General features: G+C 41.1%; 2 protein-coding genes across 2 annotated transcripts; both read left to right on the top strand.

Moving 5' to 3' along the window:
• The first annotated feature begins 15,700 nt into the window (after positions 1-15,700).
• LOC130549646 (SUMO-specific isopeptidase USPL1-like) lies at positions 15,701-17,488 on the top strand. Its single transcript, XM_057326925.1, has 5 exons — positions 15,701-15,820; positions 16,055-16,125; positions 16,271-16,590; positions 17,124-17,234; positions 17,316-17,488. The coding sequence occupies exons 1-5, from the start codon at positions 15,701-15,703 to the stop codon at positions 17,486-17,488; spliced, it is 795 nt and encodes a 264-aa protein (XP_057182908.1).
• Positions 17,489-18,193: 705 nt separating this feature from the next.
• LOC130549645 (SUMO-specific isopeptidase USPL1-like) lies at positions 18,194-19,429 on the top strand. Its single transcript, XM_057326923.1, has 3 exons — positions 18,194-18,360; positions 18,469-18,629; positions 19,245-19,429. Exons 1-3 carry the CDS (start codon positions 18,347-18,349, stop codon positions 19,427-19,429), a joined length of 360 nt encoding a protein of 119 aa, XP_057182906.1. The 5' UTR covers positions 18,194-18,346.
• Positions 19,430-25,770: the final 6,341 nt, after the last annotated feature.

Genomic DNA, 25,770 nt, shown 5'->3' with positions numbered 1-25,770 from the left:
TAGAACTCGGGCCCGGTTATTCTCACGCTATCCTGAGACCCCGGCCCGGCTACGTGCCCAAAGTTCCCACCACTCCCCCGAGACACCAGGTGGTGAACTTACAGGCGCTCCCCACCGGGGAGGAAGACCCAACCCCATCCGTGTTGTGTCCAGTACGCGCATTGCGCCTCTGCTTGGACCGCACGCAGAGCCGCAGAAGCTCTGAGCAGCTCTTTGTCTGTTTTGGAGATCAGCAGGGAGGGCTGTCTCAAACAGAGATTGGCGCACTGGATCATGGACGCCGTCACTATGGCGTACCTGTCCTAAGATCGCCTACGCCCACTGGGTGAGAGCTCTCTCCACACGGAGTACAGCCTCCTCGTGGGCACTGGCTCGAGGCGCCTCTCTGGCAGACATCTGCAGAGCTGCGGGTTGGGCTACACCCATCACCTTCGCGAGGTCCTACAGCCTCCGCGTAAAACCGGTATCGGCTCGAGTCTTGCAGGCATCAGGCAAGACCGGCGGCCGGTAGGGTGTACGCCTATGACAGTACCTTCCCCCCTTTCTCCTAAGGGGGTCAGCGTACTACTAGCCTCCCTTCTTCCCCCACTGGGTGAAGAACAGGCACTCCATCCATCACTAAGCAAGCACCTCCTGCGGGCGGGCTGGGCAGAGCAGCCCTGCCCCTTAGGCCGGGTACCAACTGAGTTATCCACAACATAGCTCTAACCGGACCTAGTGCTACCGGACGTTGTAACCCCCCAGCAGGGCGGTTCCGTCTGATGTATCCTCATGATTGGTTCCCACCTTGGTAACCCATGACCTTCCCTAGGTGGACCTCCACCTCGCGGTTAACTCCTTCAGTCCGCACTTTCTTCCCATGAGTTCTCCCCCATCGGTGAGACCATGTTGGTATCTCCACTAGTCTCCTCCCTGCGGTAGGAAGTGGTCTCTGTAGCGCATCCCCCACTTGAGGAAGTAGCGCTTACCCAGTGGCCTTACGGTTCCGGGCGGCTTCTCGCTGTTAGAGAAACAAGGCCGCCGCCTGTGAGGCCGAAGGTAGGGGCCTTCCCACCTTTCAAGAAAGCTCTGGGACCCCCTACCTACCCACTGGTAGGTTACAATTTCGCGGTAGCGTTCACGGCTGACACGCCCAGGCCAGTCACCGTCGCTTCGTTGAGATTGTGACAGGGCACAGTGTTATGGCGTTTTCCATTGGAACCCCATCTGTCGGTTCGACACAACGTCGAGAGACCGACAGAAAGGGAACGTCTCGGTTACGTTTGTAACCTCGGTTCCCTGATGGAGGGAACGAGACGTTGTGTCCTCTTGCCACAACACGTGCTGTCCACTGCAGCAGTCGTGAGAGGTCTCAGGCTCCTCAGAACTAAGGTGAATGAATGAGGCACGCCGTCTCCCTTTTATACCCGGATATCCGGGGGCGGAGTCCGGCATGCAAATTTCATTCGCCAATTTTCATTGGCCTTTTCTAAGAAGTCGGAAGCGATTGGTTCTCAGGGACGAACCCCATCTGTCGGTTCGACACAACGTCTCGTTCCCTCCATCAGGGAACCGAGGTTACAACCATAACCGAGACGTTTTCCAGCCTACAGTTATAGTGAAACTTAGGAAAGGAGGTCCTTTCCTAAACCAATCAGGTAAATTCCCTTCATCTTTTATTTTTTATTATCCAATCATTCTTGTCTGCCACTATTATTTTCTAGGCAACAAGGTTTGTATCTAATGGTGGGATGTTGACTTTTACTTGGTTTTTAAAAAAATAAGTTTTCCTGTTGGTACCGGTTTTCAGGCCTCAAAGTGAACAACATGTTCGACCTTCTGAACTTTATCTAGGTCAGGCCTCAAACAGGCCTCAAAGACATCACTGAATTTTGTATTGCTGTAATCTGTTCTATACTTGGTTAAAATGATTAAAATATACTTATGTGCTCAAACAACACTCAATCAATGTTTATGTATACTGATTATATCATTAAATCATTAAATCATCTTCATATATTTACTTGTAACACTCAATCATTGGTCTGATTATTAACACATCTATGGTAATATCATTCCTATGAATACTTCTTATAACTGGGGTGTACAACAGAGCCCAAAAGTGCAAAGTGCAAATACAACATCAACAAAATGATCGGAATTATGCACAATAATATCCGGGGCGGAGTCCGGCATGCAAATTTCATTCGCCAATTTCATTGGCCTTTTCTAAAATATCAGAAGATGATAGGTTCTCAAGTCAAACCCCATCTGTCGGCTCGACACAACGTCGAGAGACCGACAGAAAGGGAACTTGCTTTATTATATGTGATGTGAAGCTGCGCCACTGGGGGCTCTAGTGAGTAATTGTATGCAGAAGACAATGTAGATGAAGGAGAGAATAAAGTAAAAGTGTTAGCTGGACATGTGGCTGAGTGTTTTTGTAATGGAGTAAAAACACTACAAATTGGCGACGAGGATTATCGCTTCAGTGCCGAGCACACCCCCGTCTCTTCGTGTTGGTGGGGAGCCGCCGATTCCGTTCGAGATGTGGCAGAAGATCTTTCATAATTACATGATTGTGATCCACGCCACCTGAGATGCATGGCCGGAGGAGCGTAGACGAGCGGCTGCATTGCTTGGGGACGGTAAGGCCAGCGCCTGTTTTACACTCTGCCAGACCAAGGTACTACTTTTAATGAAGCGATGGCTGCACTCCAGAAACATTTTGTGCCTAAAGTTAATGTGGTCGCATGCCGACATACATTTCGTCAACATGTGCAAAGACCAGATGAGACTGTTACACAATACGTTGCTGCTTTGAGAGCGTTAGCTGCCCCGTGTGCATTTGGGCAAATGAAGAGTGAAATGCTCTGTGGTCAGTTGATAGCGAATGCCTCGTTGGCTGCTGTAGAAGACAAGTGGAAGCTATTGTGAGAAATTCTTCATTGTTTTGTAACCCTACTAGTACTACTACAATGAAGTCGGTGCAAGCAGTTAGTGTGATTTCTAAATGCAGCAAAGGTGGAAGGAGCGCAGACATGACTAAACAACCAAAGGCTGTTCAGAGACGAACGGAGGATCGTAAACAAACAGCGACCGGGCAACAACGTCGACTGTCCGCTAATGTAACATGCAGACTATGTGGAAAGAAAGGTCACTTTGCTAAAGTGTGTAAAACAGTGGTGAGTGAAGTAAGAGAGGTGGTAGTTCCAGACGTGACTGTGCTTTGCGTAAATAACAGGAATCCGTCTGCTGTAGCCAAGGATAAGATTACCTGTGATGTGAAGATTGCAGCACCGGGAGGTGAGACACATTCAGTACATATGGTTGTGGACACGGGTGCATCGGTTTCCATACTTCCAGAAGCCGTGTACAAGAAACATTTCTCACAATGCACGCTGACTAAACCCAAAATCAAACTTGTCTCTTACGCCAAAGAGGACTTACCAGTGATTGGATGCTTATCAGCCACAGTGGGAATGTCAGTAAATAACAATGTAGTCACTGCCATTTTTTATGTAGTTACTTCAGGATCTCCCTTACTCGGATTGGATTTAATTCGATTGCTGAACCTGAACATTGTAAGTGGCAAAGTCCAGTGCATTGGGCATGAAAGTGAAATTGGGTCTGCACCTACTCCTGCGACTGGGTATGTCACAAGCCCTGTGAACACAGTGTCACACGTATCTGCTACTCACCTGGGTTGCGTGAAAGGATTTTTTCACAAAGTGCAAGTTAACCCAACAGTGACACCGATACGTCAAAAGTTAAGACACTTACCTCTTAGTATTCACAAGGAGGTGTCCCCAGAGCTGAACCGTCATCGTACAGCAGGTATCATTGAACCCGTTGATGCTTCAGAATGGGTTAGTCCATTGGTAGTAGTACGTAAACGTGATGGACACATGAGGCTTTGTGTGGACCTACGTGAACCCAATAAGAGTGTGATTATGGATTGTTACCCGTTGCCTCACATGGAGGAGTTGTTTACAGAACTAGTAGGAGCTTCACACTACAGTCAGATTGACCTGAGTTCTGCTTAACCCCAGCTACCTCTCCACCCTGACAGTCGTAATTTGATTGCCTTCATAACACATGACGGAATGTTCCGCTTCACACAAGTTCCTTTTGGATTGGCTTCGGCACCGCCAGCCTTCCAGAAGATGATGCAATCCGTCCTACGGGAGCTGGATGGTGTAAAGAATTACTTGGACGACATTGTGGTATACGGTGATTCTTAGGAGGCCCATGATAGACATCTCAAAGCTATTCGTCAAAAGCTAGAGGAGGTTGGCTTGCAGATTAACTTGGAAAAAAGCTCCTTTAACCAGTAAAGCATTCCATTCCTGGGTCATGTGATTTCCTGGTTCAACAAATTCCTTCCGAATTATGCTACTGTCGTTGAGCCGCTGAGGCAGATGATCAGAATGGATGCGCAAGCTCCACTGCAGTTGAACAACAAGACTGTGGAAAGCTTTGAGACCCTCAAAAGAATGCTGCTGGAGAGCCCAGCTCTTGCTTTTTATGATCCTGCCCTGCCTACATTCGTTAGTACTGATCCCTCGGACTATGGCCATAGTGCTGTCTTAACGCAGTTACGATCTGATGGAGCTGAACGCGTGATAGCTTTTGCATCCAGGACGCTATCCACTTCGGAACGGAAATACTCCACGGTGGAAAAGGAAGCACTTGCATGTGTCTGGGCAGTGGAAAAGTGGAGGACGTATGTGTGGGGACGTATGTGTGGGGACGCCGGTTCACTTTGAGGACTGATCATCAAGCTCTTACTACACTTCTCTCCACAAAAGGCATGAACAGAGCTGGCATGAGAGTAGCTCGTTGGTCTGCCAGGCTTTTGTGTTTCCAGTATGATGTTCAGTATCGTCCAGGTAAAAGAAACTGTGTTGCAGATTGCAGAGATGGGGGACTCGAGTCACATGACATGCAAATTTAAGGACTTGTGACTCGCTTGACTAAATAAAGAAAATGACTCGACTTGACTTGGGATCCAGTGACTCTTGACTTGACTTGACTTGAACTTCATGACTTGGCAAGACTTTACTTTATAACAACTGTAATTAATTATTTTAAATATACATTGCAACATTGGTAAACAAAACGCAAGACACGGAGCGGAACCAATGATCTGAGTCAGTCTGCGCGAGTGCACGTTTCATGACGCTGCACGAGCACAGAAATACATTGCGCCAAATGCAGAGAGCAGAGGAATCTCTCAAGAGGGCATTTTCTTTTCGATATAAACACTTTGACACTGACAATATTGACTAAGAAGATTTGCTGTATGCATTTACGAAGGCAGGATATCTACACTTCAAAAAGAAAAGGTATGTAAGCTGTTAACTGTAATTCAACTAAAATCTGAGAATGTGGAAACAGCATTTTTATATAGCAGGTTTTTATATGGTCTCTAAATTTATATTAAGTCTGTCATTAAATTAAAGTAATTATAAATTGTTAATCACATGTTTGTAATTTGGGATGTCAAACTTAAAATTAGATGGCGTTAGCCTCTCAAAAGTGCTTTATTGTGTCACTCTTGACACACGGAAAATAATACGGAATTGTATCACAGTGACCGCAGTGTTTTATCAATTTGTGATGTTTCTCTTGCATCCAAAATCCTGGATATATAAGCAAAATGGCTGTAGTAGGCATTTGACCTCGTTAGTTTATTTAGGACATATTAAGTAACAATAAAATTTCCAGAATAGCAACGCGGCTGCCAACAGTTCAGTACAGATAGGGTACAGCAGTGGTCACCAACCCTGTTCCTGGAGATCGACTGTCCTGCAGACTGCAGCTCCAACCCTGCTTCAGCACACCTGTCTTTAATTATCCAGCGAACCTGAACACCTTGATCAGATAGTTTAGGTGTGTTTGATTGGGGTTGGAGCTGAAATCTTCAGGACGGTGGATCTCCAGGAGCAGGGTTGGTGACCACTGGGCTACAGGAAAACGCGTCTTTCCGCAACACAATAAAAACTTTTACTGAACGAATCCCAGATATTGAACGAATCGATTGAGTGATTCAGTAACCCATTCTTGCTTGTTCATGAATGAATCAACTGTTTTAAACGAATGGGTTAAATGAACGCTTCTGTGACTCACTCATTAAAACAGTCATTTGCTACCACCTACTAGCCAGTTTCCATTCTGCAACAACCGCTACACTGATGGTGCCATACTACACATTGCTGTCTCCCACTGGAAAAAAAGAACACATACAGGTATGTGAGAATGCTGTTTATAGACTACAGCTCTGCATTCAACACCACAGTGCCCTCCAAGCTAGATATGAAACTCTGGGCGCTGGGCTTAAACAGCTTGCTGTGCAGCTGGATCCTGGACTTCCTGTCTAGCAGATGCCAGGTAGTCAGAATCGGCAACCATACCTCCTTACCACTGACCCTAAACACTGGAGCACCACAAGGATGTGTTCTCAGCCCACTCCTGTACACCATGTACACACACGACTGCGTGGCAACACGCAGCTCCAATGCCATCATAAAGTTTGCCAACGACACGACGGTGGTAGGTCTGATCACTGACACTGAGGAACACACTCTGTCACGTTGGTGTGAAGAAGACAACCTTTCTCTCAACGTCAGTAAGACCAAGGAGCTGGTGGTGGACTTTAGGAGGGAAGACAGAGCACACAGTCCTTTCACCATCAACGGAGCGCCAGTGGAGAGAGTCAATAGTTTCAAGTTCCTTGGTGTCAATATCACAGAGGAGCTCACATGGACCACTCACACCGAAGCCGTATTGAAGAAGGCTCACCAGCGTCTCTTCTTCCTGTGACGGCTGAGGAAAGTAACGCCTGCTTCATGAATACATGTTACTACACGTTGTACTTCACCCTTGAGGTCAATGGAGCAGTGCCTTGGGACCCAGTCTACCGTAACCAGTCAAGGTGGGTATGAATAAAAGTATGAATAATCATGCAAAACAGGTGTTTATTATTGTCAGAATCAGAAGAGCTTTATTGCCAGGTGTGCTTGCCAGGCAATTTTCTTTGGTGTTGAAAGCTTCTAGTACACACATTCAACACAATGACAAGACAAATTATAATAAAGATTTACAGTTTAAAAAGATTCTTAAAACAATTGCATATATAAAATAAGAATAATGTACAGAAAATGGGAATAACAAGAGAAACTGTACAGGGTTGTGTGTTGTTGAATTTACATATTTACAGATGGTAAAGGCACAAAAAAATAGTTCGCGCCATCCAAAGGTGTTTGTTATGTATTTTAAATAGGGCACTTTTAATACATTTTCTTTCTCATAGAGCAAGTTACATTTAACTTAGCCCAGTGTTAATTAATACATTAATTAACAAACATGTACTAACGTAATTAAGGTAGCCGTTATTCACACATGAATTCGTGTGACTCATGTTGTAGTTAAGGTTAATTCTTGATTAGTATATGCCTTAAATCATCATTAGTTCATAATAAAGTAACACTTAGTTTGAACATTAGTACATGATAATTTCTGTACTGTTATTGCATTAGCATCTCTGTGAAGGGTTCTATCGTTTTCTTATTCTATACGGGAATTTAACAAGTACAGTTAATGTAGCTCGATATTTTAAACATAACTTTGTAAATTAAGCACATGACCCAGGTTGTAACAGATTGTCAGTTCTCCTTTTAATTATAAAATCGCTTAACGCAATTTAATTACCTTTGATGATAAAATTCGAAGACGCCCGGAACAGGTGTAATGCCGAGAAATGCACCCCTGCCAGATTCCGAGCTGGTCCCAGGTCGATAACAGCAAGTGACGTCAGTTTCGCGCATGCGCGGAACAAATCGTGTTTCCGGGACGGATCGGGTGCCAACCGCCAGTAAAACTCAAGAAGAAGAATAAGTTACTTCCGCTAGCGCCTCAGAATGGAGTTTACCAAGTAGCTTGCACATCTGCCACAAATACGGCTAGATGATGTACAACGTCTTGCAGACAAATTTTCGCTAACGACAAGATCAACGCAAGAGAAAGGATACAAATTCTTTGTTGAACAGTACCTGTTATGAAGGTAAGTGTTTTGTTTTCTTTTTGTGTTAGCGAAGGTGCTAGGATAAGTACTTGAATACGTGTTCTGTCAGTTTTTTCTCTCACTGTTGTTAAATTCCAGCGCGACGGCAAAACGGAAGTTCTTCTTCTTGTTCTTTTCTTGTTTGTTGCAAGACAGATGTTATGATACACTGCTTTGCAAAAAGGCGGAAGTTAAGTGACGTCATTGTGAAAAGGGCGTATTTGTCACACTTTGTGCAATGTGAGCACCAAACCAAATCTCCAGGTGCTCTCTTGAGAACCAGATAGAAAAACTTATGTGCACCCCTGTTTATAATCACAATAGAAGAAAAAATATCAGAATTGTAACAGTTTTGCATTTTACTAGGGCTGCACGATATCGCTAACAATCACTTTATTTATTCCAACACCATGCAATCTTTTTCCTAAATGACAACAATGTCATTGTATGTCTATTAAACCTCTGACAAGCATAATCAAACTGGTACATACAAATCTGCTCTGGCACTGCTACTGACCCAGAGAGCAGTCATCTACTGTAATAGGTATGAAACACCATCACACCATTCAGTCTTTTCATCAAAACAATACCGATATTTATGTAACAAATAGTCAAATATAATGTCTAGAATTTAGGAGCGCAATAGCTCTCATACTCTTAAACAAGACATTGTCATTCTGAAAGAGACCAGTTCCATTTGGATAGAACTGTTATCATAGAATTAATGTGATCTCTGTTCTGACCATTTAATGGACTGATAAATGGACTCCACACAGCAAAAGGGAACCACAGATGTCCTTTAATCTGTCAACCATCTGCTTAAATATAGTCTCTTTCTGTATTTCATTACATATTTCACTTTTACAGTATGGACGAGGGAGAGCATCAACAACATGGAGACGAAAGAAATGGGTGTTTGGCATACTGGGTGTGATGGACAAATCCCGGCACCCAGTGCTGCGCCTTGTGAAAAGAAGATCAAGACATCACCTCTTACCCATAGTTGTAAAACATGTGCGTCCAGGCACTACTATTATTTCTGATGAGTGGAGAGCCTACAGAGGGGCTTTGGGCAATATGGGTTACAGACATTTTACAGTGAACCATTCCAAATGGTTTGTAGACCCACAGAGTGGTGCTCATACACAACACATTGAAAGAGCATGGGTGACATATAAAACAAACATATGGAGACTAAGAGGGAACAGGACAGAGAAGATGCTTAAAGAACACCTCTCACTCATAGAGTGGACTCACTGGCTTGGTGAAAAGGACCCCTTGGACGCCTGTTAAAAGATATTCGACATCAATTTCCTGTTTAGAGGAAAACTGAACATTTTTTGCTGTTTTGCATTTTATGTGTTTGGTGTAAAGTTCTTAAAAAATCTTGATGTGATGTTCTGAAGCTTAGAAAAGCATGTTGATCTTTGGATATTGTTCTGGTGCAAAATAAAGACCTTGGTGGATGTTGATAATGTTAATTTGTTTGCATCGATAGATGCTGTGTTTAAAGTAAATACAGGTTCCTAAAAATCTTGTGATCTTGAATTTTGTAACATTTAAGTTTGTTTTAAATTTTGTGCATATTTACCGCTGGTCATCTGATCTTAGAAGAGCATGTTGATCTTTGGATATTGTTCTGGTGCAAAATAAAGACCTTGGTGGATGTTGATAATGTTAATGCAATTACTTAATGACTGGCTACAGGTTATTACTTAGGCTACTGATAACTACTCATAGACCAACATGAACTCGTGACTTGTTAATGCATCATTGTAAAGTTATCAATTACACATGCACTACACATATTCAGCTCATCATAATCACTTATCATTGAGTACCATTTGATGGTTTGTCAAGTTAAAGAGCAGAGCAGATGTGCTTATGTTTAGACTGTTTACTATAGACAGGGGACCTGATCAATACTAAGAAAACCATCATCTGTAGGCTAAAACTGATTTGTAGTTTGGAAGTAACGCCTGCTTCATGAATACATGTTACTACACGTTGTACTTCACCCTTGAGGTCAATGGAGCAGTGCCTTGGGACCCAGTCTACCGTAACCAGTCAAGGTGGGTATGAATAAAAGTATGAATAATCATGCAAAACAGGTGTTTATTATTGTCAGAATCAGAAGAGCTTTATTGCCAGGTGTGCTTGCCAGGCAATTTTCTTTGGTGTTGAAAGCTTCTAGTACACACATTCAACACAATGACAAGACAAATTATAATAAAGATTTACAGTTTAAAAAGATTCTTAAAACAATTGCATATATAAAATAAGAATAATGTACAGAAAATGGGAATAACAAGAGAAACTGTACAGGGTTGTGTGTTGTTGAATTTACATATTTACAGATGGTAAAGGCACAAAAAAATAGTTCGCGCCATCCAAAGGTGTTTGTTATGTATTTTAAATAGGGCACTTTTAATACATTTTCTTTCTCATAGAGCAAGTTACATTTAACTTAGCCCAGTGTTAATTAATACATTAATTAACAAACATGTACTAACGTAATTAAGGTAGCCGTTATTCACACATGAATTCGTGTGACTCATGTTGTAGTTAAGGTTAATTCTTGATTAGTATATGCCTTAAATCATCATTAGTTCATAATAAAGTAACACTTAGTTTGAACATTAGTACATGATAATTTCTGTACTGTTATTGTAAAGTGTTACCAAATTGTTAATCACATGTTTGTAATTCACAACGTCAAACTTAAAATTCGATGGCGTTAGCCTCTCAAAAGCTTTATTGTGTCACTCTTGACGCACAGAAAATAATAAGGAATTGTACCACAGTGACCGCAGTGTTTTATCAATTTGTGATGTTTCTCTTGCATCCAAAATCCTAGATATATAAGCAAAATGGCTGTAGTAGGCATTTGACCTCGTTAGTTTATTTAGGACGTATTAAGTAACAATAAAATTTCCAGCGTAGCAACGCGGCTGCCAACAGTTCCGTACAGATAGGCTACAGGAAAACGCGTCTTTCACAACAACACAATAAAAACTTTTACTGAACAAATCCCAGATATTGAACGAATCGATTGAGTGATTCAGTAACCCATTCTTGCTTGTTCATGAATGAATCAACTGTTTTAAACGAATGGGTTAAATGAACGCTTCTGTGACTCACTCATTAAAACAGTCATTTGCTACCACCTACTAGCCAGTTTCCATACCACAACAACCACTACACTGATGATGCCATACTACACATTGCTCTCTCCCACCTGGAAAAAAAGAACACATATGTGAGAATGCTGTTTATAGACTACAGCTCTGCATTCAACACCATAGTGCCCTCCAAGCTAGATGTAAAACTCTGGGCGCTGGGCTTAAACAGCTTGCTGTGCAGCTGGATCCTGGGCTTCCTGTCTAGCAGATGCCAGGTAGTCAGAATCGGCAACAATACCTCCTTATCACTGACCCTAAACACTGGAGCGCCACAAGGATGTGTTCTCAGCCCACTCCTGTACACCATGTACACACACGACTGCGTGGCAACACGCAGCTCCAATGCCATCATAAAGTTTGCCAACGACACGACGGTGGTAGGTCTAATCACTGACGCTGAGGAAACAGCCTACAGAGAAGAGATGCACACTCTGTCACGTTGGTTTGAAGAAGACAACCTTTCTCTCAACGTCAGTAAGACCAAGGAGCTGGTGGTGGACTTTAGGAGGGAAGACAGAGAACACAGTCCTTTCACCATCAACGGAGCGCCAGTGGAGAGAGTCAATAGTTTCAAGTTCCTTGGTGTCAATATCACAGAGGAGCTCACATGGACCACTCACACTGAAGCCATATTGAAGAAGGCTCACCAGCGTCTCTTCTTCCTGAGACGGCTGAGGAAGTTTGGTCTGAGTCACCACATCCTCACTCGATTCTACACTGGCACAATAGAGAGTATCCTAACTGGCTGTATCATTGCCTGGTACGGTAACAGCACCGCTCTCAACCGGAAAGCCCTGCAGAGAGTGCTACGAACTGCCAGGCAAACCGTCAGAGGTGAGCTTCCCTCCCTCCAGGAAATTTACACCAGACGGTGTGTGAAAAAGCAAGGAGGATTACCAGAGACACTGGCCACCCGAGTCACGGTCTGTTCTCACTCCTTCCATCAGGAAAGAGATACCGCAGCATCAGAACCCGCACCAGCAGACTACGTGACAGCTTCTTTCCCCAAGCAGTCAGGCTCTTAAACTCTTACAACCAATAAGAACTCTAAAACAGTCGGACGAATTTATATACTGTCTTACTGTAATACCAAAATATGTACCAATCATTGTACACTACGCACATTGTGCGTACATTTGCTGCTGTGTAGTTATATGTAAATTATCTGTCATTCATTATACTATGGTTAAACACTTGTACAGAAATGTTTAGTGTGAAAATGTGTACAGGAAAATGTCTATTGTAAAGTCTAATGTCTTTAATGTCTATTTTGTTACTTGTAATCTACAATTCTGTCTCATGTCTGTCATACTGCCATGTTGGTCGGAACTGCACCCAAGTTTTTCCACCTACTGTTGCACTTGTGTATATGGGTGAGTGACAATAAAGGGATTTGATTAATAACGAATATGACCATGACCTCAGAGCCCGAAATTCTGGCCTGTGCTGTCGACGTAGAGTTAGCACAAGAATAAACAACGATGGTTCTGGGGGTAGTCTAAATCTCTATTATATTTTACAGGCATGATGGAATTAAAAGACTGAGATGAGAGTGAAGAATGGGCAAGAAAATTACAACGATGGAGAGAACCATGTTTGCCTTGACCAGTTCTAGGGGTAATATTAATAACCGGAATTATAACATTGACAGGAATATGGCCATTGGTTGATTTCACTACTCCGTTGATAGTAGTAGAGGAGACTACTATCAGAGAAGTGGCAAATTGTACAAAAGAATCTAAATTATTTTCTGGTCTGTGCGAAAAGAAAACTTTGGAAGAATTTATAGCCGATGTGTCAAAATCACACTGTGGGGAAATACCCAATAGTACATTTATGCATTTGGCAGACGCTTTTATCCAAAGCAACTTACATTGCATTGCACTATACATTTCTTTCTGTGCTATCCCCTGGGATCAAACCCATTACCTTGGCGTTGCTAGCGCCATGCTCTTACCACTGAGCCACAGGAAATCAGAGTAAAATGCAGAGTAAGAAAGAATATATTACATTACATTACACAAAAAAGGAAAATCTGGATCTGGCACAAAAAACAAGGGATAGAATACATAGGACCAGGTGCAAAGAATGGGAGCAATCAGGAAGAACACATTTAGGAAAGTAGTGACCCTCAAATTGTACCAACCCCACTTACCTCAGATAATGGTGAGGCTAAGAAGGAAAAAGTGGTTTGTACAATCCTAAAATAAGTTTTCAAAGAAACTGTGAAAAGTATTTTACTAAATATAGATACACGATGCATGAAACTCCTAAAAAAAATGTGGGATTCATTTCCGTGGGTTAAAGACAATAAGCAACAAACATTGCTGATATGTGTATGGTAGGCATAGCATTTTGGCAATAGACCTTTGGTGATTTAAACAACAAAGGCCAAATTCAAGGAACAAAGGTGTACAAAAGAAAGCTGGGTTCTTCTTGCTTCATAAAGCATTGAAATGAATATGAATGATTTGCAAAGCAAGTGGTTGCTGGTTCTTTCCAGGAGACCTGGAAAAGGACTAGAGAGCCAAAATTCTTGCTTTAAGGAAAAGGCAAAATGTTCCTAACAGGTAAAGCAGTAAGAATTGGATTAATAGGAGCAATTGCTAAAATCTATTTAAAGTCTTGCAAAAGCGAGTTCCGTCACACCAATTAAGTTTGGGAATAAAGAGAGTGTGATGAAACTAATAATAATATGCTTTATCAATTTGGACGAATCGGACAAAAATAATGTCCGAATAAAATGATTATAAAGCCAAGCTAAGTTTCCTGTGTGCCAGTGATCTCCTGGAAGGGGGAGAGGTGCTCTTATCTCTTACCAAGGACACGAGTCACACGACAAAAGTTCTCTGCATAACAGGCAAACTAACAACAGGCAAACAGAACCACTTAATCAAAACCTCTATTTTTTGGCTGTGCCATGCAAAAAGAGCCATGACTAAAATATCAATAAGTTACTATAAGGCTGAGAGGATGCAGCAATTCTTTCGAATTTAATTCGAAATTTAATTATTAAAACAAAAAAACAGTAAACAGTCTAAAAAGAGCAATTGACTGTACTTAAAACACCCAATAGTACCCAACTTTTGTGAGGAAAAGTAATAATTATTAACCAAATTATTATAATTATTTAACCATAAAATAAATGTAAATTTGGCCTTCCCATTTGACTTCACTATATTGATAGTACACTTAATGTATTGGAACAGAAGAAAAGTACAGTAAGCTGTGCTATAAAATAAATTATGCTGCAATGTGAACATACAACATTGGAAGAATGTACCCAATGTGAAGAAAATCTGATATAAAATACAAAGAGAAAATATATAAAAAAATACAAAGTGGTAAAATATATTTTCAAATATATAGGGGAGAAGAAAATTGGATTTGCTGAATTAAATCATATATAGGCCCTAAGCAGTTAACAAATTTGTTAAAATAAACTGATATTAATGAATAAAGGAATATCAGGCTCATTTAAAACAGATAACAACAGAAGGTGAAAGGGCCTGTAAAGAAATCGGAGAGATGTCTGAAATGGCAAACCACAATTTGTGCAGGATCCCTGCACATTGAACTAAAATCCAGCAGGATTCCTGTAGGATTTTTTTGTAAGGGTGCGCTGACGCAGGTTAAGCGAGCAAGTTCAGAGCAAGCGCGTTTTGCTTGTACCTGTTTTAGTTTCTGCTAATATGACAGTTAACAGCAACTAGAGTGCTCGCGCTATAATCCTTGACTTTTTGGGCAGCTGATAGGTGGTTGCGTAGCAACGTAAAAAGTACTCTTCAAAAAGTTATCAAAAAAGGCAGTGCAGTGCGTTTCTGTGTGATCGTCCGCTGCTTTTATGAAATCGTATTTGAAAGTCTCTACATCCGACTTCGAGGTATGTGTTGGTTTAGGTGATCTGCACCTCGGGGTTTAACTAGTTGTGAATGCAATCGAATTAACGGTTTGGGCGATCTGCTCGTTAGTCAACATAGTTAAACATTAAATGTATAAATATATTGCTGTATGGTTGTATTATAAGTTGACGGTGTGTCTTAGCATTAGATAGAGAATTGTGTTCGACTTCACAGCTGTTTTTCTACACTATTGGCTTTTGCAAAATCAATTGAGTTCATTGTTTAAAAGAATTAACGTTACACTAATATTTGTAAGATGGGTGTTGTATGGTTTTATGTCTGTTAGTGTGATGAACCAATACAATACCATTAAATCCTTCAAAAATAATACCTAAAGCACTATGATAAGGAAATGCTAGAAACCTTTTAGCTCACTGTTATGAGCTGATCTAAATTCAAAACCATTTGCTATCTCGCAAGCACTGATTTCCCCCCACATTTATAATTTTCGTTTAGCAGTGTGTTTGGGATGGAAACTGTGGTGAGTGATGGTCAAGTTAGTGATTACTGATGCTGAGTTGATATTTCAGAGTTTATTCTCTTTCACTGCAGGGCGTGAAGCAGCTGACACTATGTCAAGTTTATGGCAGCAGGGGTCATCAGGGAACAGTAGCATCAGTGGCAGGAAAATGAACAGCGAAGACACTGGTATAGGAGGTCCAACCCCAGCGGTGGTGTGGACATTTGGAAAAGTCAGTTATACTCAGTTCTCTTCCCCCGTCACTTTTGCAAAGCTCACTGGATACTGTATGAAAGAAAACTATAGCTTCGAAATTGACCAAATGAAACAAGAGCACTGAGGAAATCTGTAAAAGGCGAAAGAATTGAATATATTGTGGATGTGTTTAACTACACTAGTTTCTTGCAAATGTGTATTGGTTTTGCATTCCCTTTGCTTTTAATTCATTCTATTTTTGTTTCTTTAGTGGGAAGACAAAAATGCCTCACTTGGGAATTGTCCTTGGTGTTTGGCCAAAGGTCAGACAAATGCTCTCCGGTACTATGCCACCAGTTGGGAGGAGACCATTTTGCGCTGTACAAATCCAGTGGTATTATTCATCCTTTTTTATCCATTTCTTCCTCTACCCATTTTCTTGATACTGTCAAAAATAAGTGAGACAATCTCTGGATGTGCGTGCTAGTTTGTCTAAAACTCACGAGGTCGACTTGGATGTCAACAAGAAGGACGATAATGTATCTAGCACTCAAAAAACAGAGGACATGTTTGGATTAGAAATGGAAACACCAATAGAATTAGTTCCTTTGCGACCTCACCTCTTCTGGAAAAATGAAGATAACCTGTGTTGGTTAGATTCGTTGTTGGTGATGCTTGTGAACTGCAGGACGATGAGAGAGGCTCTGAATCAGGATGTAAATGTGCCGGACTCTGTGGCCAGGAACATTTTCTCAACGTATGATAAGACATGTTCCTACGTAAAAGCAAAGGAACAGCAGTGTGAAGGTAAGAGTATGAAACACATTTCAGGGATCAACAAAATGGTTTTGTTTTCTGTGGGCTCTGTTGCACAAGTACTGTAGTTCAGATTTTCAATGGCGTTTTGAGACAAACAGCATGTTGTTTTGGCACTTTTATATGATGTGTCACAGGTTGACATATGCTGTTGTCTCAAGAGGAAAACACAGTTTTTATAGTTTACCCAAAAATAAAAATGGTGCTCCATTTACTCACCCTCATCATGTCATTCCAAACCTGTATGACTGACTATCTTATGTGGAACACAAATAAAGATGTTTTAAGATGTTTTGTATTTCCATACAGTGTAGGGTCAACGGTGTCACTAGCTTTCTTCGAAATGTCGTCTTTTGTGTTCTTCAGAAGAAGGAAGGTCATACAGGTTTGAAATGACATGAGTGTGAATAAATAATGAATTTTCATTTTTAGGTGAACTATACCTTTAACTAAAGTGACCCCTGGTCAGGTCAGGTGCTTCTTTTATAAATGTATGTTGAGTTTACCTGTTTTTCTCACAACAGACAAGGTAACCAGAGTCCCCACTGATGTTCTAGAAGAGGCGGAGCGACAGCTCTCTGATCTCCGTTTGTCACTCATCAAGCTCCTTCAGCCTACACTCAAGTGTGAAATTGGTAAAGTATTTTAACATCTGTTGATCATATAAAACTGTTTGTTGTTTGTCTTATGTAATTATCGGTCTGTCTGTCCCACAGGTCAGGAGAAAATGCCTGTTTTTGCTCTCCCTCTTATTCTGCGGTCAGATAAATGGTCCGAGGATCTTTTCCAGCACACTGTCCGCTGGGAATTTAAGTGCACATCCTGTGGTCATACTTTCATCAAAGGGTACTTGTTAGGTCCAGATGTTGCTCTGAGGAATAAAATCTAAAACCACAGAAATTTACTCACCCTTATGTCATTCCAAATCTGAATTAATTTCGACTGCAGAGCATTAACAGAGATTTTGAAGAACGTTGATAACCAAACAACAGTGACCTCCATTAACTTCCATTGTATGGGCACAAAATCACAGACATTTCTCAAAATATCTCAAGAGTCATATAGAGGTTTTGAACGACATGAGGGTGAATAAATTGATGACCAACTTTTTTTGAGGTAGGGGTGTAACGATATGCTCAGCTCACGATTCGATACAATACACGATACTGGGTTTGCGATTGCATCATGATATTAGAAAAATATTAGAAGCTGACACTCAAATGACTTTATTTTTCCCCAAAACATTAAACATTTTTAGTAATATTTGTTATTTTGTTAAAGAATTGACAACATTCAAGGTCTAATTCAATTTCATCTTTATGTGAATTTATAAAAACTGAATAGATCTGTCACAGAAAAATGAAACTGAATTTTAACATAAAAATATAAAAAATATATTTCATTTAAGCATATATTGCCATAGCTTCACAGTACATATCTTAATGTTTTTGTATTGCGATATGCATTACTTCGATATATTGTTATACCCCTATTTTTGTGCAAGCTTCCCTTCAGAGCAATGCTGTGTCAGTCAGTATTTTATATTTAATCCCTGCCCTTGGGTTCATAAACATATTTAGTGAAAATGTAGACTTATGCACATGCATTTAACGTGGCTCTCCTTTTCTCTTAAAGCGTTAAGAAGACTCTTACAACATTAAATCGGATTCTGTCAGACTGGCACCCGCTGAAAGCGACCCACCGTACTCAATGCAGTAACTGCAAACGTAGCAACCAGAGAAGGCGAATGGTACTTGAGCGGTACGAATGAGTTGTTTTAGCTCTCCCACTGTTACGATTTAAACATAATTAAGGCTTTAAATGCAATTCACAGTTTGCTGATACTCACACTTCTGTTTACTTTTGCAGGTTATCTTCAGTGTTTGCTCTTCACTTTGTGGAGGGTGTCCCAAGAAAAGACATCTCTAAATACTCATTTGAGTTTGAGGGAACACACTACAATGTTAGCACTGCCATTCAGTACAATAAAGAACTTAAGCACTTTGTCACGTGGATCCGCCAGAGTAATGGTGAGCCTTACATTTCTTTCCTGACTTATTTAGCTGATCTATCATTTGTGTAGTAGTTATTTACAAAATATTTTACATTGTAGCATTTAAATTATTTAGTTTGTGGAACGAGATAAAAATTGTGCTTTTCATGGTGCTAGCAACACCAAGGTCCTGAGTTTGATTCCGGGACCTTACTTACTGTACGTATTTTTTAAATGTTTAAGTAATGGTTGAAGGAATAGCCATGAGGTCACAAGCATCTTCTATATTATAATGCAATGTACGTTGCTTTGGATAAAAGCGTCTGCCAAATGCATAAATGTAAATGTAACACTTAATTTTTCTTTTTTTAAAGTTGTTAATGTTGAAATTAATATATGTTCAGTGCAGGTTTAGCGATTAGGGCATTTTGCACATTTTCCTTCATTATATTGTTGTCAGACATTGTTATGCTGTCATATAGACATGAAAAGACATGCATCAATTCATGTTTTTAGGTATTTAATTGTCTGGACCTCGGCTGGTAAGGAAGGGTCATTTATTGGACCTCAAGCAATTTTAGTTGAAGACTCCTGTTCTATATGCAAAGAACCTTTATTCAATAAAAATCTGCTGTATTTTTCTTTCTCAAAGGATCATGGCTGGAACTTGATGACTTGAAATACCCTAACACGATCACTCATGAAAGGTTAACATTCCGTGCCAAGGAAACCACATCGTTTTTTGGAGGCAGAGTCCAATGCCGCAACCGAGGCAACACATCTTCCAGTTCCACAGTGCTCAGCTATCGTGCCCGCTGTCCCCCAATCTTCCAGTAGCATCTAGTCTGTCTTCGGATTGTCTGTCTTCGAGCCCTCAGAAGCACATACAGAACACACGTTCTGGTTCCTTCCAGTCTCTCCCAAACAAAGACATATTCTGAAATACAACAAGCTCGCCCAGCAAAGTCAGCCGAACCAGTTTATGGTTCATTAACCAAAAGGTAACCCTGCTCTGCCAAATCCAGCTAGGAATAATCCTTCCACAGGCGCTAGATGTCTTTGACTACTATAGCTCCCTAGAAGCTCAAGAAAAGAAAAAGAAACTTGCCAAGTTAAACCAGCTCCTGGCAAATAGAGGACAAATATAATTGTTCCCGGACAGCATTCCAGGCTTCCTGTTTGGAAAACATGTCCTCTTCTTCCTATCACTCATGTGAATTGTGGGTATCATAAATTACCTGCTGCTCACCTATGCCGGCAATGACTACATTCAGACCATCACCAAAGCTGCGTAAACCCTCCTGCTTCTGCCTTAAACTGTGGAAACCATAATAAAGACTGGTGGTGTTGATTATCTTTTTTTACTGTTTGTTGGTTAATGAAAGGATGTGGTTGAGACTGGTAATGCGCTCACAGAGATGGTAACAAGCATTTATTTGCAAAAGGTTATTAACATAGACCACCCATGAGAAAGCCTTAATAGTGATTATGTAAGTAGCCCTGTACAAATGATGATTTACAAGTATTATAACTTTAGTGAGTTGTGATTGTTAGATTACACAAAGGGGATTACAAAAGCGACTCATCTGTTACAACGAATTTATGTTTGAGATTATACTTCTATGTAAACAATCATTTATAACTTTCCTGTGGCTCAGTGGTTAAGAGCATGGCACTAGCATTGCCAAGGTCATGGGTTCGATCCCAGTAGATAGCACATAGTCAGAAGCAAATGTATAATACGCAATGTAAGTCGCTTTGGATAAAAGCTTCTGCCAAATGCATAAACGTAAAATTTACTTTACTGCTGTCATGGGCCAATAAAGTTAAAAACAAAAAAGTGCAGAAGTGCCATTTAATGAATTTTATATCTCAGTATCTCTTCATCTGTGGTCCTTTTCATTTAAGATGTTTTGCTTTGACCTCATCTTCCACAGTAGGAGATCTACAAAATTAGATTTCAGGTCATATACTCAATGTTTGCTGTGTGTAATGCTTACAATGTTTAAACCATCACTCTTCAGCAAGAAAGACAACCTGCGTAATTATTCAAACTCTTATAAACTTTTATTATAAACTCTCGCTTGCTGAGGCCAAACCAGTAGGGAAAGTCAAAGAGGGCATCATAATGGTAACTGGTAGTAAAATGTGTGTCTTTCAGGAAGGCTTCGCCATTTCCCCATCTATAAAGATTAGAAAGTTCTCACCCACACATGCTTGTAATGCGTCTCTAATATCAACCTTAAAAGAAGAAATAATTATTAACAATCAAATCTGAAACCAACACTGAAATTGAATACATTTTTGGATCCTTCACACTGCGAAAAATCTCAGATCGGCTTACATGAACTGTAGTATAGCTCTCTCCAGCGACAGATGATATGGTTGAATCTACGCCCTTCTCAAACTCCAATCTGATCATGGGATGGTAGCTATTGATAACCACCACATAGAGCCCAAGAGCTGTAACCAGAAAAGAAGAATATTACATACAAGCATACAACAGTGTCATAAATATTCTGCTGATTCTGTGGGTTTATAATGTGTGTTTAAACATGAACTCTTGTCTTCCACAGGATTTTGCTTTGTCTCCCCTTTACTCTCAACCTAACGCTCCACCCAAGGCAGCTATAAACCTCCTTAGGATCTTCAGATGTGGCATGTAAATCAGCTGGCCATGCGGCAGCATTAGCTAAATCAAAGGACAAATCTTTGCAGTCTTTTCCACACACACCATACACTGGCCGTTGATTTACATGCCACATTTAAAGGTCCTGAGGGGGTTAGAGTCATATGAAGAGTTCAGATTATGATGTTAAGAGGATGCTCTCCACACATACAGTATACGTTACTCAAATAATTTTGCTTCAAAACCCACTTAATACTACACTCTGCCTGGTCTGAAATATCTGGTATTGCTGGAAGTAAATGGAGGAGCCTGATAAAAAAATGTTTGTTTAAATGAAAAGGTCAGAGGGTTTTGCATCTGAACTCTTCATGCATTCTCAATTACAACTATGTGTTATTTAACTGCACTGCAGCACAGCCCAGTCTGCCCAGTGCCGGGTTTCCCGATAAAGATGTGTCTATTAAGAGCACTCTCTACGTGCAAGGCTACGAACCCTCGCTGCAATTCCACGTGCGTTTCCCAAAACTGCACTTAACATGGACGTGCAAGCGTTCTAAGTGCTACTTAAGAGTCGCTGTCCATTTACGAAGTGCTGAACTATACGTATAACCTTATATGGAATCGTATCCTGAACGTTTCACCTAATAATCGTCATCTGATGTGGATTAGCAATTAAGAGACGTCTACATAAAGCACCTAGCTACTGGCTGAGGCACTGACAAAATGGCTGAGCAAAAAAAAAACAAGAAAAGATACCTTTCAAAAAGACAAAATAAAAGTCCTAGAAGAGGTGGAGCAGAATAAAGACATTATTTTCTCCAGATTTAAAGGGCGCCATACAAATAAAGAGAAAAAAAAACATCTGGGAGGACATTGCTACCAAATTAACAGCAACCAGGGGCTTAAAAGATCAGGCAAGGATGTCTGCAAGAAGTGGCAGGATTTTGCAAGGCTAAAGTTTGTGGTTAACATGCAATGTAGTCGCTGCACAGAGTCCTAACCTCGGAAGAGACAGGAGTGGATTTATTTTATTTTTAGTGGAAATCCATCAGAAACCATAAGTAAAAACCTGAATGAATGTTAATACATTATGTGCGTTAATATATTTAGCTGTGGCAAGCTGTTTGTTTTGCTAATGAACAGGGGCTAACACTGGGGTTAGTTTCTTTTTAAACGTCTCAAATCATTCGTGCTTAGGCTGAAAAATCTGTCACAGCAAACTAGCTCTCACTTTGTGTGTGTAACGTTCTAACTTGTCAACGACAAGAGCTAAAATCCACGTAATTCCGCTGAGATCTGCAAGTGCGCATTCCGTGGATTTTAGGCGAGCATACACGCACAACGTGAGCACTGTTTGCTGTGACTGTTTTTTTGTCAACAGACGAATGATTTGAGACGTTTAAGACCAAACTAACCTCAGAGGAGTTCAGGAAATATCATTTAGCTAAACCATTGCCAAGGCAGTACTACACACGTGTGTTGTGCTGACACGCTGGACAGAAGGGGGGTGGGGTTCACTGTAACTCATTATCATTTAAAGAGACATGCACCAAAACGGGTTGCTGTGAGCATAGCTGTTTTTGACGAGGCAAGAAGGGTTTTGTTTACACAGCCATTGAGTGTTTTTAAGCAAAATATGTTCCAGACATTTCATGAAGACCCTAATAAATCATACCAACTTGTTGAAAGTGCTCGTCTGAGGAGACCTTTAANCGAGACCTCAAGTCCACCTGAAGTGCGCCATTTGGGACAGGGCCTATAGCGCTTGAAGCTTTTAAATAAGCGCAGAATTGTGACGCATGTCGATCTACAATGACGCAAAAGTCGCATGAATTCCGATATGACCGTTCAGACTGAGTTCGCATTGCGAAACATCATTCCTGTATCTGATTTAGGACCACATATGGAAGTGGCTCAGATCAGATGAAAAAAGATCGGATTTCATGTGGTCTGTCCTGTTAACACTGTCATGCAGTAAACAGATCTGGGTCGCATATGAGCAAAAAAATCTGATTTTGGTGGCATTGTGTGTTGTGGCTCTCCTATTTTTACCAATCAGATTTCAGAAATAAGTTTAAAGTTTATTTTAAATTTAATCTTCCAACCAGGATTAGGTGCTTCTAGACCATTGTTTTTCACATATCATTTCCCTCTGATTTTAGGGGTAAGTTATGGTTAGGGTTTGGTGTGGGTTTAGGTTTTATTTATAAAAATGTTGTCCTTTGGTCAACAAAATATGTTGCCCTGAGGACATCAACCACTTGGCAAAATCAGGTCGAGCGTGTTGTATACTCACTTCGTGATGAGTGGTAAATAAGAACTGCATGCCCATAGGTTATGTCTCAAATTTACATCTTTATTAGAACACAACAATAAGTAGCTCGTATACAACGTAACAACGTTCTTACTCCTCCAAGTAACAGGCACACCAATGACCCTTACAGTCCCCTAGTGGGGATAATATGTATATGCACTGCACTGCATAAATACACCACATCCCCCCTTTTTCCCAATGACATTAATAGAACAACATCAGTGCAAGCAGATTATGTGCACTTATCACAGATACCAAACTCTGTAAAACAAACACTTTTTCTCACTTACACTGAACATATTACCAAATTAGCATTTTAAATTTTAGGCATATTTATTCCACATTAATACCATCTGTAATAATGGATTCTCAGACCACCATAGGTTAGTCTATTGAAGTCATGCAATAGTCTTTAAACTTCACTGGAGCTTTCACAACCCGTCCGCTTCTGGTGGTGGTTGTGTGGCATTTGTGTGAGACTTGATCTGGACTTTGCTGTACAGACTGTCCTGCTACCTCCTGTGGCTCTGAGATCTGAGAGTGTGTATCGTCATCTGCAGGCTCAAACAACTCTGTGCTTTTATGAACAGTTTTCCTCAGGTGGTGCCTGTTGCGTCTGATCTGTTTTCCTGCAGCATTGATGACATTGTATGATCTTGGTTCACCTCGTTTTGAAATGATAAGACCCGGTTTCCACCCTCTGTCCGTTTCAATGTGAACTGTGTTTCCAGCATGTAACTCTGTCAGGGCTTTCGCTCGTTCGTTGTGATAACACTCCTGTTTCTTCTGCAGACTTTCCAGCGTCTGGTGAACATCTCTGGGAGTGGTAGGTCGTAAGACTTCGCTGGATGCTGGGATGGTACTTCTGAGAACTCTTCCCATTAGGACCTGAGATGGAGCATAGGACATACCTGTGATAGGAGTATCCGTCAGCGAGAGTAGAGCAAGGTGATGATCCTGCCCTGATTGTTCCGCTTTTTTCAAAACATGTTTGACAGTTTTGTTTGTTCTTTCTGCTAGTCCGTTTGATTGTGGGTAACCTGGACTGGAATGTGTCAGTTTAATGCCCCACTCTGCAGCAAAGTTCTTCTTTTCGTAACTTGCAAATGGTACGTGGTCACACACTAATTCTTTTGGGATGCATACACCGCTTTCATGTTTTCAATTACTGTACGTGCCGTCTTGTCTTTGATGTTCATTACCTCAGGATACTTTGACATATAGTCGACAACTAGAAGGAATGACTGACCTCTGATTTCGGCATGTCAGATGTCAGCAGCTACTTTTAACCATGGGAGCTCAGGAATATCGTGAGGTATGAGCGGCTCTTTCTGGTTCTTGGGCTGGTACTGTTGGCAGGTTGAACATGACTCGACCATTTGTTCTATGTGCTTTGTCATACACGGCCAATAGAGAAACTTTCTGGCATGTGCTTTTGTGCGTTGCATTCCTTTTTGCGAGATGTGTAGTTTCTGCAGCATCTCTGCTCTCATTGACTCTGGAATCAAAATCCTGTCCGATACCAACAATATGTTGTCTTGTACAGACACAGTGTGTCTAACAGGCCAATACTGATGTATTGAAAGATCGAGTTGCTTTCTGCGTGTGGGCCATCCGCTCCTTTGTGTTTTCATGAGTAACTGTAGTGTACTGTCTCTTGCAGTGGCTTCATTAAGCTGCTTCAGCATTTCTTCACTGAGAGCCTCTGTTGCTTCTAGCGCATATACAACTCTTTCTTCACTGAAATCTTCTGCACACGTCTGTTGACCGTCTGCGACAGCTCGCGACAGGGCATCTGCAATTATGCTCTGACTGGAAACACACGTCTTTCCCTGGCGTGTATTGAACATTGAGGCTGTATTTCTGTAGCTGCAAAAGCATACGTTGGAGGCTTGCTGGTGCTTTACTCAGTGATTTCTTGAAAATGGCCTCCAATGGCTTGTGGTCTGACTGTACCTTTACATCACGTCCGTACACATACTGATGAAACTTTTTGGCGGCGAATACGATCGCTAGTAGCTCTTTTCCAATCTGAGTGTAGTTTTGCTCCGTGTCTGTCTATGCGTGGGATGCATATGCTATTGGCTGTCCATCCTGCATCAGTCATGATCCTAAACCATCTTTGGACTCGTCTGTTTGAATGGTGAGCATCGTGTTGGGGTTGTAGTACCTGAGAACTGGTGTGTTGGTCAATGCCATCTTACATGCTAGCAATGCCACCTCGTGTTCTGGTTG

Source organism: Triplophysa rosa, unplaced genomic scaffold, assembly GCF_024868665.1.
Source record: "Triplophysa rosa unplaced genomic scaffold, Trosa_1v2 scaffold147_ERROPOS1033765+, whole genome shotgun sequence".
Lineage (NCBI taxonomy): Eukaryota > Metazoa > Chordata > Actinopteri > Cypriniformes > Nemacheilidae > Triplophysa > Triplophysa rosa.
This window is presented reverse-complemented; position numbering and strand designations above follow the sequence as displayed.

Excerpts from the sequence above, each read along its gene's own strand:
- LOC130549646 (XM_057326925.1), top strand. The coding sequence starts at position 15,701 with ATGTCAAGTTTATGGCAGCAGGGGTCATCAGGGAACAGTAGCATCAGT. Across the intron at positions 16,126-16,270 it reads GGTCAGACAAATGCTCTCCG|TTTGTCTAAAACTCACGAGG; the intron begins GTACTATGCCAC and ends TGTGCGTGCTAG. Across the intron at positions 16,591-17,123 it reads AAAGGAACAGCAGTGTGAAG|ACAAGGTAACCAGAGTCCCC; the intron begins GTAAGAGTATGA and ends TTCTCACAACAG.
- LOC130549645 (XM_057326923.1), top strand. Across the intron at positions 18,630-19,244 it reads GTGGATCCGCCAGAGTAATG|GATCATGGCTGGAACTTGAT; the intron begins GTGAGCCTTACA and ends TCTTTCTCAAAG.